The sequence below is a fragment of the Cupressus sempervirens genome, chromosome 7 (genome assembly GCF_028749045.1).
Source record: "Cupressus sempervirens isolate cs-2001-9-10 chromosome 7, ASM2874904v1, whole genome shotgun sequence".
NCBI classification, from domain to species: domain Eukaryota; kingdom Viridiplantae; phylum Streptophyta; class Pinopsida; order Cupressales; family Cupressaceae; genus Cupressus; species Cupressus sempervirens.
This window is the reverse complement of record NC_143124.1, coordinates 929,432,979-929,449,446: the sequence shown is the minus strand read 5'-3', so window position 1 is coordinate 929,449,446 and position 16,468 is coordinate 929,432,979. Positions and strand designations below refer to the sequence as shown.

Here is a 16,468-nt window from a genome sequence, read left to right as displayed (position 1 = left end):
GGTTCATGTGATAGACTGTTGATCTCATATGATTATTTTCTCAATAGGCAAGCTTGAACCTGCACGAAAAGATGTCTCAATTCGGTTCAAAGAACAAAGCTGCACAAATTCGTCTTGGTTTAAGGTGTGTTAATGATAGTCCTTGGTCAGAATATATAATTTATTGAAACTTCAATGGTGGTTGAGAATGATGGAAACTAAACAACAGTTTTTTGTTGTCTGAGTTAGCTTTCAATTATTTAATAGTAGTTTGAATTGATGGAAACAAAATTTCTGGCCCTAGTAGATTTATTTATTTATTTCACTTTGCTTTGTTTGGGGTTAGTTTAAAGTTTGTTTCAAGATGAGGGAGAAAATATTTTGTTCTTAATAATATTTTTCCTGATAATTTAATGCTCCTAATTTAGTAGTCATTTCTAATTTGCTTCCTAACAAATAGAAGATAGATTTTTTATACATTGAACAATGGTATAATAGACAAAGAGGAAAGACTTTGACATTAGGATTAGAAAGTCACGATCAATTGTGCAGGTTGAATAAATATGTCAGAGGGTAAATCAGTGGAAGCAAAATATAGTTAATACTAAGCTGAAGCTACCATCAAGTTTATTTTTACATAATGAAGAGCTAATCCATGTGGTTTTTGTGGTTTTATTGTGTATTTTAAATTAAGTTTATTTCTGAGATGTTATGAGACAAATTATTTGGTAAAGCTGAAAATGTTAAATGTGTTTTTGATTCCTTTAAATACTAGTTCTAGAGTAGAAAAATAAAAATAGAAGAATGAGAAGACAAGAATAGAAATGCATTGGGTTCATTTGGCTCCAGTTTACTAATTATTGAGGACAAATATATGATGAGATCAAGGTATAAGATTCAAGTTAGTGCATGTATTTCTTGCAACAATAATTGTCATTTGACAAAAACATGGATCCACAATGAAATGTGTTTCATTTATGCATTTTCTGATTCAAATGATAATTTTGGAAAGGTATTTTTGTTTTAATGGCAACTCTTCCAAGTGGCTGTAAATTGGGCAGGCTGAAAGGATGTTAGAATTGAAATCATGTTTTACTAGCATTGGTGTAGAATGTGTGACTCTTGTATCTCTCATTTTTATTGGTTGGATATTATTAACATAATTGACATTTGGAAAAGGAGGACTAGAATTGGCATCTCTCAACCTCGAGGAATAGTTTCTTAACAGTTTGTCATATTGCAAAAATTTGTTGAAGTAATTTTGCAAAATCCCCTAGAGAGTGAGAAGGAAGAGAAAAAGATTTGGAGAAAGAAGATAACATAAGAAAAAGAAAACTCTTTGATTGTTCAAAGTTCAAACCATAGAATTGAAACTCAGACTAGGCAAGGGTGACTCAACTTGGGACAGTAATGTCCCCTTTTTGGCCATCTCAGGAAATAGGGACAATTACCTTGCAATCTAAATCACAAGAGACATCTTTCCTTCAAGTATTCAGTTATTACTCTGCATTTCTGCTTATGAATGTTAAGACAGATGTATGGAAAATGATAATATTATTCAAAGAACAATATGTAGATCAGATATGAATCACTGCTTTATCTGTTAATAAATATGCAAGTTGACCTTGATGTTCAATACTAAAGAAATTAATTTTCTCAGATTTGACAATGGAGAATGTGCTATACTAGCTTCCTATACTAGCCTCCTATCACGGACAATGATGAATGCTATTTCTGATCCAAGTTTACAAACCTGCCAATGCTGCTACAATTGCATATAGTAATGCAATTACTGTCTCTGTTTTCAATCATGAAATATACATAATGTAGATGACAATATAATCGATTATAGCAATATGTTGCTATTTCAGATATGACTTCAAGTATTCAGTTATTACTCTGCATTTCTGCTTATGAATGTTAAGATAGATATATGGAAAATGATAATATTATTCAAAGAACAATATGTAGATCAGACATGAATCACTGCTTTATCTGATAATAAATATGCAAGTTGACTTTGATGTTCAATACTAAAGAAATTAATTTTCTCGGATTTGACAATGGAGAATGTGCTATACTAGCTTCCTATCACGGACAATGATGAATGCTATTTCTGATCCAAGTTTACAAACCTGCCAATGTTGCTACAATTGCATATAGTAATGCAATTACTGTCTCTGTTTTCAATCATGAAATATACATAATGTAGATGACAATAATATCAATTATAGCAATATGTTGCTATTTCAGATATGAATCTACAGTCTTGCACCCATAGTTGGAAAGCTCTCACTCGGCAAAAAGTCGCCAAGGCCCAAAAAAAATATGTGGGAAAAATTTGGCCAGTTTATAAAAAAACTCCGAGAAAAACTACTGAACCTTAAAAACAGCTTAAATTTAATTAAAAATATATTTTTTGGTAAAATTTAATGAGAAGATGCACCATTGAGTTAATTAAAGAGCACAAAAGAAACAAGTAGTGTTTAGATATGTATAAATGCAAAGTAGGTACAAAATCGCATTCTTATGCGGGATGCTGATGGTGGGAAGCAAAATAGTAAATAGTTTGTGTCAAACTAGAAGTAAATACATTATTACAATCACATCTTCCTCTTCCTAGCTCTACTAGTATACTATAGTTATCTCTATATATAGGCTTTTTGCCTTTTGCCTTTTGTTTTAACTTTTTAACCAAAGAAATTTTTTTTATTCAAAAGAAAGAGTTTTTCTGAAAAACTCGCCGAGTTGTGATTTTTTCTGGGAAAAACTTGCCGAGTAGAAAAACTTGGCGAGTTTTTTAAAACATCTGAAAAACTCGCCGAGTTGCGATTTTTTTTGGGAAAAACTTGTCGAGCAGAAAAACTTGGCAAGTTTTTTAAAACTCACCAAGTTTTCGAACTGTGCTGCAACGACAATATGTTGTGTGTGATCTTGGCAATATGTGCTTGCAACAATGGTGCTGTCTCTGATATTCTCTTTTGAACTATGCAACTGAGACAGGTCAAAAAGGCTTATGCTTGATGAGCAGATCTGATGATGGATAAGAGAGAAAAAGATTCTGAACGATGGTTGAAATGGTGGTCTTCAGTGGCTATATATATCTTTCACCATTGAATGGTTTCAGCTTTTAGATATGCCCGTCTCTTTCCAAGAGATCACACGTCCTCATAATGATAATTGATCTTAATCATTCTTCTTCTAATTGCTGACCAACATTGTGAAAAATCAAACTATTGCAGTCACTGATTATTAATCTCCTATCATAAACGATTATTAAACTGCTGAAAACAAATTCCCAGCTAATATTGAAAAATAACACAACTGCAACTTCACTTATAAAATACGGAAAGAAATGCGCAACACAATGAACACAATATTTTCGGACAAATTGTCCCTGGAAAAACCCCTAAGGGAAAACCAGTTCTACAGATGAGGAATTATATTAAACTTCAGCAAATCAAGAGATACAAAATTCCTTGCCTCTCACTGGCAGAACTCCAACAACCTCCTGATTTCTCCCGCTGATATTCCTCACTGCTATCCCCACGCTAACACTGTGCCCTTGCTAACATTGCAAGACTGTTTGCTAACACTGCAAACGTTTCTCCAAAACTTCTCGCTTGTTCTCCAAATGCCCCCTAGACCCCCTTTTATACTACTCTCATTGGTAAACCAATGACTGAGATTAAATCAAACCAACGGCTGCGATTAAGACAACTCGACAGCCAATAATAGAATTGGTTGCAAGGTGTCCAAAAGGGAATCACTAAAATTAGTAAATAATAACCATTTACTAATTCTTGGCAAGTGAACAAACAGCTGTCCAAACCACCCATAAATACTACTGCTATTGATAGATAAGGACGAACAGCTGTCCAAGTTACCCATAAATACTACTGCTATTTCCGGGTCAGAAATAACAGCTGTCCAACTAACAATAATTAACACTCCCTCTTAGCAAGGAAGCTGTTCTGCAAGACACCTAACTTATCTCTGAAGAAGATAAATTTTGCCTTCCCCAATGCCTTAGTCAGAATGTTTGCTACCCACTCCTCTGTAGGTATGTACTGTAGCTGAACAACTCCCCTTTGTACACAATCTTTGATGAAGTGATATCTGATATCTATATGTTTAGTCCTATCATGAAACATTGGATTCTCAGACAACTTGATGCAACTCTGATTGTCACAATGTATCACAGTAGTCTCAACCTTCTGACCAAACAAGGCTACTAACAACTTCCGAAGCCATATAGCTTCACATGTCGCCATGCTAGCTGCTATGTATTCTGCTTTTGCTGAACTTAGAGCCACAGACTTCTGCTTCCTGCTGAACCAAGATACAACTCCTGATCCCAAGCTGAAACAACACCCTGAAGTGCTCCTTTTGTCCGTTGTACTTTCTGCCCAGTCTGCATCAGTATAGCCTATGAACCTGATACCTTCACCTCGAACATATCTGATCCCATACTCGACTGTACCACGCAAGTAACGTAGCACATGCTTAGCCGCTATCCAATGCATTCTCTTTGGTTCGACCATAAACTGACTAAGAGAGTTTACTGCAAATGCTATATCTGGCCTAGTATTGACCAAATACATAAGCGAACCAATCAACTGTCTATATAAAGTGGGATCTACATCTTTCTCCTTAGATGTATCTACCTTCCTCCAATTCGTGATCATGGGTGTAGACATGGCTTTGCAATCCTCCATCCCAAATTTCTTCAAGATTTCAATGCAATATTTCCCTTGACCAAGGAAAATCTCCCCATCTGTCTGCCACACTTCCATGCCTAGAAAGTAGTGCATAAGTCCTAAATCCTTCATCTCGAACTCTTCTGCAAGGTTCCTCTTGCAATCCACTATGAGCCCTAGTGAACCTGTAAGAAATAGGTCGTCCACATAAAGAACAAGAATGAGAATCTCACTCCTAACCATCAAGTAGTAGAGGTTAGCATCTGCTTCACTCTTCACAAAGCCCATTTTTTGCAATTATGTATCAATGCGCTCATACCACGCTCTAGGAGCCTGCTTGAGTCCGTATAATGCTTTCTTCAATCTGCACACGTGGGTCTCTTTGCTGTGTGCTACAAAGCCTTCTGGTTGTTCTATGTATACCTCCTCCTTCAACTCACCATTAAGGAATGCTGTCTTGACATCCATTTGATGGATTTGCCATCCCATCTGTGCTGCAAGTGAGATTACAGCTCGTATAGAAGTATACCTGGCAACTGGAGCAAATGTCTCCTCATAGTCTATTCCCTCCTTCTGAGAGAACCCCTTTGCCACGAACCTAGCCTTGTATTTCTCGATGCTACCATCTGCACCGTGCTTTATCTTATAGATCCAGCGTGATCCAACTACAGCCCTATCTGTTGGTCTAGGTACTACCTCCCACACATCATTCTGCATTATTGAAGAATATTCCTCAACCATAGCATCTCGCCATACCTGATGTTCTGCAGCTTCCTAATAGCTAGAAGGCTGACTATCTACCAACTGACTAACTAATGCCACATAGTCATTGAACTTGGCTGGTTGTCTTCGCTGTCTAGTACTCTTCCTAGGAGCTCCTACAAACTCCTGAGTATCCCTTTGTGTATCTAGAACCACATGGTTCCTGCTGCCAACTGTAGAGGATGAAATGTTAACCTCTAAGTCTTCTAGATGCATTTCCTGTTGCACCTGTTGCTCCATACTCTGTGAATCTTCACTAACTGAGTCTACACTCGTACTGGTAACTGTACTTGAGCTTTGCTGCCCTAGACTTGGTCTTGGAGCTTCTGTTGGCTGCTCACTCTGATCATCTGCTGGCAAATCTCTGGATCTCTTGAATGCCTTGTCCTCCATGAACTTGACATCCCGTCTGACAATAATTCTTTTAGTCCCCGGAATGAAAATCCTATATGCCTTTGAGGTCTCATTGTACCCAACAAAGTACCCCATCTCTGCAGTTTGATCTAACTTTGTACGTGTATCTCCAGGAATATGACAATATGCCAAACTCCCGAATATTCTGAAGTGACTAACATCTGGCTTCTTCCCTGTGAAAGCCTCCTCTAGTGTCATCTTCCCTAGCACCTTGTGTGGAACTCTATTCTGAATGTAGACTGCTGTATTACACGCCTTTGCCCATAAGTAACGGGGCATGTCCTGGTCATGTAGCATAGCTCTTGCTGCCTTTGATATAGAACGGTTCTTCCTCTCAGCAACTCCATTCTGCTATGGATTGTAAGGAACAGTCCATTCTCTCTTGATTCCTTCTCTGGTGCAGAACTCCTGGAAGACATTTCCTTTATACTCGCCTCCATTGTCTGACCGAAGAACCTTTATCTTCTTTCCTGTCGAGTTCTGCACAAGAGCCTTGAACTCTTGGAATCGACTGAAAATCTCATCCTTAGTCTTCAAGAAGTATATCCAGGTCTTTCTAGAGAAATCATCAATAAAAGTGACATAGTACCCATATCCTCTGAGAGATTTCGTCGACATTGGTCCACAAACATCTGAATGTACTAGATCAAGAACACCCTTAGATTTGGTGTCACTCCTTGGAAAAGATGCTTTCGCAAACTTCCCCAACACACATCCCTTACATACATCGTCATGCTCTGTGCTCACCTCTGGAACACCTGTCACGGTCTCATGAAGCAATCTAAGTGCTCCATGATGAATATGACCCATCCTCCTATGCCATAGCTCTCCAAGATCTCTAGTATTACTGTTGCTCATAAGTGCCTTAGGAGTATCAAACTGCAATCTATAAAGGCAACCACTCCTAACTCCAATAGTTATGGGTGATTTCCAATCCTTGTGCTTAATCAACACATGTGTCCCTCTAAAGACTAAAGAGTACATTATACCCCCTATCCTGAAGAACAGATATAGAAATCAAATTCATACCTAAGCCTGGCACATATAACACATCATGAAGTGGAATTATCTTTCCATTCTCCCTCTGAAATTGAACAGTCCCTTTCCCAACAGGGTTGAGTTTGGACAAGTTTCCCATAGAAATCTGGATGTTGGTGTCCTCCTCCTTGTAACTCGAGAAGTACTCTCTAACTCCTGTCATATGAAAAGACGCCCCACTATCTATATACCAAACACACTGTGAGGTTGAGCTAAACATACAAGCTATGAGTGCAAACTCATCTTCCATTCTACTGGAGAGTTCTTCTGCACTTGCTGAAGCTGCCACCTGCTTCTTACCCTTCTTCCTCTCTGGGCAATCACTGACATAGTGGCCAAACTTGTGACATCCAAAGCACTTGACCTTAGAAAGGTCCTTCTTCTTCTTTTCACTTTGTGAATTTGATCCTTTGCTAGATCCCTTCTTTGCTTTCCCTTTACTCGCTAGGGCAACGTTTTCTTGTTCCACCTCATTTTTCTGACTCTTGTTGGCCCCATAGACAAGACTTCGTCTAAACTCCTCCTGAGTGAAATCAGTCCATAGTCGATCCCAACTCGGTAAAGTATCTTGTCCACTGACAACTTGAACAAAGACATTCCATTGTTTAGTAAACCCATTTAGGGCTATTCTCACTAGCTCATCATCACTAGGGCTATCTCCAACAGCTGCTAACTCATCCTTGACAAGTCTGATCCTGGTGAGGTAACTTGTGACGTCTTCTCCCTGATTCATCCGGGTATTCTTTAGCTTCTCTCTGAGAATCAACTTCCTGTTGGTGGTAGCATTTTGGTACAGATTTAGAATGGCGTCCCACATCTTCTTTGCTGTATCTGGCTCCGAGATATGTGGAACAATATGATCCTTAACACTATCAAGGATAATCCTCCTCGCTTTGGCATCGTCCTTCCTATATGCTGCAAGCTGTGTTGCATCCGTTGGTACAGGTACACCACTGGTAGCATAATCCTTGATACCATTCTCTTCCAATAATAAAGAAATTCTGGCCTTCCAGACACCAAAATTTTAGGCACCATCCAATCTATCCTGATCTCTCAAACCAGCTGAAGCCATCTCAAGGGTTTAAAGCAATAATAAATATAAAGAGATCAAAATTTCTTTCCTAGGGAAAAACTCTTCTACCCTTAACAATGCTTTGATACCATGTGAAAAATCAAACTATTGCAGTCACTGATTATTAATCTCCTATCATAAACGATTATTAAACTGCTGAAAACAAATTCCCAGCTAATATCGAAAAATAACACAACTGCAACTTCACTTATAAAATACGGAAAGAAATGCGCAACACAATGAACACAATATTTTCGGGCAAATTGTCCTTGGGAAAACCCCTAAGGGAAAACCAGTTCTACAGATGAGGAATTATATTAAACTTCAGCAAATCAAGAGATACAAAATTCCTTGCCTCTCACTGGCAGAACTCCGACAACCTCCTAATTTCTCCCGCTGATATTCTTCGCTGCTATCCCCACGCTAACACTGCGCCCTTGCTAACACTGCAAGACTATTTGCTAACACTGCAAACGTTTCTCCAAAACTTCTCGCTTGTTTTCCAAATGCCCCCTAGACCCCCTTTTATACTACTCTCATTGGTAAACCAACGACCGAGATTAAATCAAACCAACGGCTGTCTCGACAGCCAATAATAGAATTGGTTGCAAGGTGTCCAAAAGGGAATCACTAAAATTAGTAAATAATAACCATTTACTAATTCTTGGCAAGTGGACAAACAGCTGTCCAAACCACCCATAAATACTACTGCTATTCATAGATAAGGACGAACAACTGTCCAAGCTACCCATAAATACTACTGCGATTTCCGGGTCAGAAATAACAGCTGTACAACTAACAATAATTAACAAACATGACTCTTCATCTTTTAATTGATTTGTTAGCATTGAGACTTAATCACATGTCTTTACTCAATGTCGTGATTTAATCAATAGATTTATGTTAGATTGATTTCTTAATAAATGACTAAATCATAATATTCATTGATATTGATATTTATCATTTGTTGGTGATTGATTTATATATCTTTGTCGTGTTCCAATTTTCTTGTATGATTGATGACAACATCAACTGCTGCCTGACTTGTGTGTACTTACATAGATATATTTGTATCAATTACATCCTTCTATGCTTGATGTGATTATTATTTTAACCAATATCATATCAATTATCTGATATGGAAGTTGATGTTATATTTGTGAATAGAGAGGGATTTAACTCCCTGATTGGAGGTATCAGAAAGAACATTGAGATATATATCACTGTGTTACTTCATCTTCTAATAACAAATGCAGTTGTTTATGTTTACTGTATATCTACAAAAGTATCTAATTATTGAATGCAGTAAATGTAGTGGGTTACAAGAAGAGCTTGACTTAATCAATCTTCATAAAACATAAATCATCAGTTTACTTTTTGTGTCTCTCATATTTTTTGAGTCTATTCTGTTTTGTTCTTTTCATTCATCAATAGAAATGCTCAAATCACATTTTGGCAATTTTTATGTGTGAAATTGTGTGTGTAAGAACCATTGCCTTGATGCTGTGTAGAGTTTTCTGCATAGGCAATATTTAGATTATATAGTTATTATATTCTGTAGCTGTCCCAAGTGCATTTAATGTACAGTTTTACTTTCCTTTTCATAGAATAGCTTCCAAGCCATAATGTTGAAAGCACTGATTGGATTAGTAAATGGTTTCAAATTCTACTTCAAGGTTTTGATTAAAAAGCATGTTGTTTTTGCATGCATAAACATTTATTTTTTGAAAATGCTTTACTAACAAATTTCTCTGGGAAATCATGCTTTTGTTGATGAAGAGATGGCGGGGAGCTGTCAACTAGGGATATGCAGAGGATGGTTCAAGCTTTGCCACAATACAATGACCAACTCGATAAACTTAGTCTTCATGTTGATGTTAGTAATCTTCTACATCTTATGTTTATTTTTTGTATCTTTTCCTTTTTTGTTTTGAAAATTCACATTATAAATTATGTTAAATATCAGTAAGAAAGACATATCAGTGAATACAATAGGGTAATGGAGGCATGTGGATTTGGTATGGCAGGAGTCCAAATGAGGATTCAGGGAATCAATATTAACATATTTTAAAAATATTTGTGTGATTCTGAAAAATTCTAATATATAATTGGGATTTAGATGCAAAGTCGCATTTTGCAGTCATGTTAAGATCATGATTATTTGAGTTTGATTTCATCACTCACAAGTTTACTATACAACCGGTTAAGATTTGTACCATACATAGACTGAAATAGTTAAAAGTCAAAACAAATCGATTCTGGAAGACTCTAAAGACTGGTACTTCTTATCATAGTCTTCTCATCAACATTGTCCAGTTCAGCATTGTCAATCGACACTCCTGATTAATTGAACAAATTTTTGAATAAAAATCACGAGTTAATTGTTGTCATCAAGGAGGGAGTAGTGAAATTTATTATGCAAGATTCACATCTTGAAGTAAAATATCTAGATTTAAGTGCAATGTTAATTTTGCTGTGAAACAGCTCACGACACACTACAACGCACCATGGTTGTAGTGAGAACAGGGTAGACCACTGCCCTGATTGACCCCTATTGTGGTTTATTATTCTGCTTAACCTCAATTGTTTGTGACAGTGACATACCATTTTGTCGTTCTGTAAGATTTCCAATTCTTGTTTGTAATTCTTGATTTGAGGAATAGTTGTTGCTAGTCTTTTGATGGTAATTTGTTGCCTGATCTGCTTTTCATATGCAAATTTATATAACAATCACAATCCTCTATTATAGATCTGCACCTTACAATCATCATCCCAAATATTTGCACCAGTTTGTGATAATTTGGGAATTGTGCTTGTTGGATGTCACAATGTCATAGAGTAGAAAATTAAATAGCTTTAAGTAATTGAAAATTCAAAAGACATTGCAATCTTTGGTTGGGCCATTTTGGCCAAGTCGATACTAGGTGGAAGGAATTATCATTTATCAGTCCATAACAGTCAAAATAAATAACAAATTCTTCTACATCCGTGGATGGCCTTTTATGCCGAACACTTCTTAGATATCCGTGATGGGATTATCATGTCTCCTGCATATTTGACCTGGTGTTGGTGCCATGCTCTTCATATCTCTCTTGGTTCCTGCAGAGTTGGATCCCACCAGCTTAGATGCCAAACTAATCATCACATTGATACAGAGGACCATACTTGTTGTGCGTGTACCTTGGCAAAGACAAAAACAAAGATTCATTTCATCTTTTATTGTCCCATCTACTATGAGATCCAAGGGAGGTTTCACTGTCTTCTATGAGATTGTCCTTATCAGCTTTTTTCGTTACATTGACCTGCATTGCCTTGCGCTCTATCTTTGAGAGGCACTGTTTGGTGTCCCTGCTGTGGGTGGTTTCCCTTGTTTTTAAACTTTCAGTCCCTTAGACCCTTGTTGGTCTTTTGTTGGACATTAATAAATTTATCTGCTTTTTCCTTTAAATATAGATGGTGAAGTAGATTCCCCATTTAGAGATATTATCGTCATACACTCACCTGGTAGATCTCAAAATTATCTTTTCTTCTCTCTTTTATTATGGAAATTTTAACAACGTATAGAATTCCATCATTCCGAATCCCTGTTTTAATGGTTTGAGTTAGTGTAGGTCTTGTTCATACTGTTATAGCATGTGTTTCTTTATCAGCAACAATGGGGTGCTTTTGTTTTTGTGATGGGGGATAGTGGATGTGCTTGTGATGGGCTGTTAGCAGCTACCGCGAGGTTGTTGATCTCAATGAAAATGTGTTCACACTGATTGTATTTTAAAGCAGACTGAAAATGACATAAATTCCTTTCAAGCTTTGTGTACAAGACAAGAATAATCCTTGCAGTTGGACAAGGTGACATGCAACCTAGTAGAGAGAAAGTAAGAAAGCTAGTGTTGGATAATCTTTCTATGTCTTGATTACTTGAGAGTTTATTAATCTCTGACTGCTTGAACAATGTGGTTTGGAGAGTCCCGAGCTTGGTCAAATGTTTTTTAATTTTTGGGTGTTAAGTTAAACTTTCATAGCAGCTAAAAAAATGTTTGAGGAAAAATCGGCAAATCAAAAGTTCATCCAAGGTTTGATGAAAAAATTGGATTTAAAAAATAAACAAAAATTGTTTTAGGAAAGAGAAACAATTTTTTTAAAATAAAAAATTTAAGGGCATTTCCATAGCATAGAGACATAGAGAGCAAAAATAATAAAGTTTAACCCATGTATTGAGAGATTTTTGTTGTTTATATTTATATCGCTTATTACATAGGCAAACATTTGTTGTTGGGTTAATTAGTATTTATTAGTGTTGTCAAAGGGTTGTTGTCGAGGGGTCTGTAGTTTGCTGAACGGTTGGTACTCTCTCTGTTAGAATATGTAGTCCGCCAATATAACTAAGTGGGGGGGTGAATCAGTTATCAAACTATTGTCACAATTATCAACCTTAATAAAAGTTAACCATGTGAACAATATAATTAGAAACCACAACAAGATACTCATGCACAATAACACCAGATATGTTAACTAGGGAAAACCTTGATTAGAGGGAAAACCCCGGTGGGGATGGTACCCACAAGATGATGTACTAATATAAATATTCCTTATTAGAGGATGGACCTTGTTAGGAGTCTATGAAAACATTCAGTACATATTAGTCCCTGTTAGGAGACTTTGATTCCCTATTAGGAGATTCCATCCCTGTTAGTAGCTGTGCCAACCTTGTTAGGAGTTGTAGAAGATAGATGGACCCCACTGTCCAAACAACTTCAGGGGCAAGACTAGTGGACCCACTGTCCAAATGATTTATGTATTATTCCTTACAGAGAATAGAATTGTATTGTACTGCTCCTTCCTCTTTCTCTGTCCTATCAACCAGAGCTCTGCTCCTTCTGATCTCAATACCAGAGCACAAACTTCGCATCCAATAATCCCTTGGACCGCTTACTTGCATTCAGTAAACACTCTGCTCCTTTTCGCACTTCCTTGATTACTTCGCATTCAATACTTGATCACACACTCCTTACAAACAAGGAAAACATCTTTCTTGATATCGTATCTTCAAAATAAGTCCTTGAGTTGGCCTTGAGGCTTTCTGAATTAATTATATTAAGATAATTAATTAATTCATTACAATAGCACTATCAACTCACAGTATATACAACTTCTCACATGTGCGACACTAAGGCTTGTGCAATTTCTGACGTCACCATCAGACTGTCCTTGATCACTTTCTAATTGTCCATCACCAAATTATATCTTTGCTAGAAGATATAATACAATCACCAAAAACTGCTTTCCATGTACTTTGTCTCTGTATTGCTCTTTGTAAATCACTTATAGCTTCCGTACATCTTCGGCTTACTTTATGTGCATTGAACCTTGTCATCAGGACACAATGTGGAACATGTCATTACTCGCGCATCACCTAATGATCAAAGCTCTGTCTGTATGACCTTGATCTCTTCAACATAGATGTGATGGGTTGGGATATTTCATCCATCTCTTCAATGCATGAAATCATAAGACTCTCCACAACAACTAAAATCTTAGTATCATGATCTTCCTTGATGGTGACCAAGAAGTGATGAAACATATCATGGACCAAATTTTGCAATTCGAGATCTAGGAGGAGGTTACTTTGACATTTGTACAATTCTCCAATATCATAAATCTTCGACCAAAACGGTCACTACTGAAATCATCAACTCTGAAAGCTGTCAACTATCAAATGCAATATCTCTATCATGGTGCTATCATCATACGGTACTTTAGGAGCCGAAATTCTCAAGACCTCACTGAGACATGCTGCAATTGCCAACCTTTTTTCCTTGTTATGGTGTCTCAAAAGCCTAAGTTGACTTAAGGCATCCTAAATCAGCGAGAGGCTTCTTTGTATAAATTTTGAAAGTAATTGGTTCACCTTGCACAAACATATTTCCAATATATCTAATGGAAGATCAACACCTTTGTTGAGCTCTTTACCAATCTTTTGTAGTGCCTTCAACCACCACTCTCCATCATTGTTTGGTGCCGTAGTGTGATCCAAATACCAAAATCTCTCAATCATCCGAGCAGACTGGCAAGGTAACTAGGCTCTGATACCACTATAATATTCTGAAGGCGAACTTGGTTTGAAGGCAATCTTGACCCAAATGTAATATCAGCCCGAAGGGATTTTCGTCTTGAAGGGGGTCTCTATCCAGAGGCAATCTTGACCTGAAGGGGGTTCTCTATCCGGAGGCAATCTCGATTTGAAGACAATCTCGGCCCGAAGGCAAGGACTTCTCAAAGGGGATCTCGACTCGAAGGCAATTACTTCCCGAAGGGGATTTCGATCCAAAGGCAATCGCTCTGATACCACTGGAATGTTTTATTTGGAGGGCACTTTGTTAGCGTATTGTCTGATATGAGTATGTTGTATAGTGTCGATGTTTGGCACATGATAGTCGCAGATGACCTCTTATTGTTTGTATGGTAGAGATACATTGGGGGCAAGGCCGTATAGCGATAAGTCTAGAGAATGTAGGAAGTCATACGGTGGTCTTAGGAGGCCGTACGATGAAGGCCAAGGAAGCCATATAGTGATATCAGGAGACTGTATGGTGAAGGTCAAGGAGGCCGTACGAGATTTGCAAGTGTTCGTATGGTGTTTGGATGATGTACAGGGGAGTCTTGAGCAGTGAAGGGAGTGAGTTGGAGGGGCTGTACGATAGCAGGGATGAAGTGTACGGTGGAAATGAGAGTGATAGGAGTAGTTGTATGGTCCCGTGGCAATGAAGAGCACAGTGAAGAGGAATGGAGGTGTGTAGGCTATGTGAAGAGTGAAATAACAATAAGAAGTACTAATTAATAATGATAACGCCAATCATGCACTAAACACTGAATGAAAAATTAATACTCGCATATACCATATAGTTGTCATTCCAATCATGAAATATAATTGCATACAAAGATGATGCTCCAGATGTGCCAAATCCAAAGCAAAGTAATACACAGACGGAATAGGCTGAGGATTGAATCCCACCGAAACCGAAGAAAACCAAATAGGGAAGATCTTTCACTTCCGAAATGGTGAACAATACTAAACTCCAACAAGAATTCACAGTACAAAGAAATAATCCAAAACGCATGACAATTACTACCTACATGCATTGCTTAAATACCCTTTGGAGGAACTCTTGAGGGTTTAGAAATTTAGTCGATGGCAACACCTACAGAAACAATTAAAATAAAAATGGGTCTGAGATATACTAAATCAATCAGAACCACAAATAGCCTCATATTAGTTAATTAAAGTAACTAATTAAAGGTCCTTTTATATTATTTTAAATTTTGGGACCAATTAATTAATTAATTAAAAATAATTACATTAAAATTTGGGGACATGACAAAAGATTCAAGGAAGAAAGACATGTTACCCTTTGATTATGTAAAATATAAAGAAGGGGTGACCCGAGCGAATGAGACTCTGATGTAGTAATTTGATAATGACAAACCCATATAGTATTATGTCTTGAAATTGAAGGAGACCAACCTCAGTGGCGAAACCAATCCCAACAACATACTTGTTGAAGATGATTGGAATCTAGTGTTGAAGGTAGAAACCTTTAAAATTTTTCATGGAGTATAAAAATGTGTCATGTAGACGTAAAGGGGGTCTCACCAAAGTTGTGCGTTCATAGAATACCACTCGTACCAAGAGCCTAACTAGTGCGGAAGAGGCCATATTTGATGAACAAAAACTACGTTGCGAAGGTAAATGATGAGATCGATCGAATGCTAGAATCAAACATGTTATTTTGGGTACAGACAAGTAAGTGGGTCTCACCTATTGTAATATCATTGAAGGAGACAAATCAAATTGGCATTTGTGTAGACTACTTGTAATTGAATGTGGTTAGCATCAAGGACCCATTCCTGATATCGTTTATAGATACTATCCTCGAGGAAGTTGCGGGGCACAAAATGTTTTCTTTCATGGACGACTTCTCATGGTACAATTAGATCTCCATTGTGGATGACAAATTGAAAGCTACATTTTTGGTCAAGGATGACGTGAATGCTTACAACAGAATGCTATTCAGGTTTAGCAATGCCCCTGCAACCGTCCAAAATATCATGTTGCATTTTTTTGAAAGACATTTGTTGGGATTTCAAGGCATTCTTAGATGATTGTTCCATCTTCAATGGACATTACAGACACTTGGTGGCCTTCAGGGAATGCATGGAATGTTGTTAGAAAGCCTAACTTGCATTGTCTTAGGGGAAGTTGCTCATACATATTGTCTCTATGATTGGATTGAAGAGAAATCCTAACAAGATGAGAGACATCCTTGAGATGGAGCCCCCTACATATGTAATTGGTGTTAAGTCTTTCTTCGGACACATTGACTGTTAGCAAAAGTTCATCAAGGACTTGCGCAAATTTCCTATCCTCTAGATCTATTGACATGGAAGGACAAGCTATACACATGGGAGATTGTACAAGGAAAGGCCTTCATAAAATTGATAACAAGGC

General features: G+C 37.3%; 1 protein-coding gene across 1 annotated transcript in view; it reads left to right on the top strand.

Moving 5' to 3' along the window:
* Positions 1–16,468, top strand: part of LOC149550611 (SNARE-interacting protein KEULE-like) — a 242,278-nt gene that overhangs the window by 104,299 nt on the left and 121,511 nt on the right. Inside the window, exons 13-14 of the mRNA XM_089793601.1 lie at positions 48–124; positions 9,745–9,841. Of these exons, the coding sequence (XP_089649727.1) occupies positions 48–124; positions 9,745–9,841 (174 nt within the window). The remainder of the gene's footprint in view (positions 1–47; positions 125–9,744; positions 9,842–16,468) is intronic.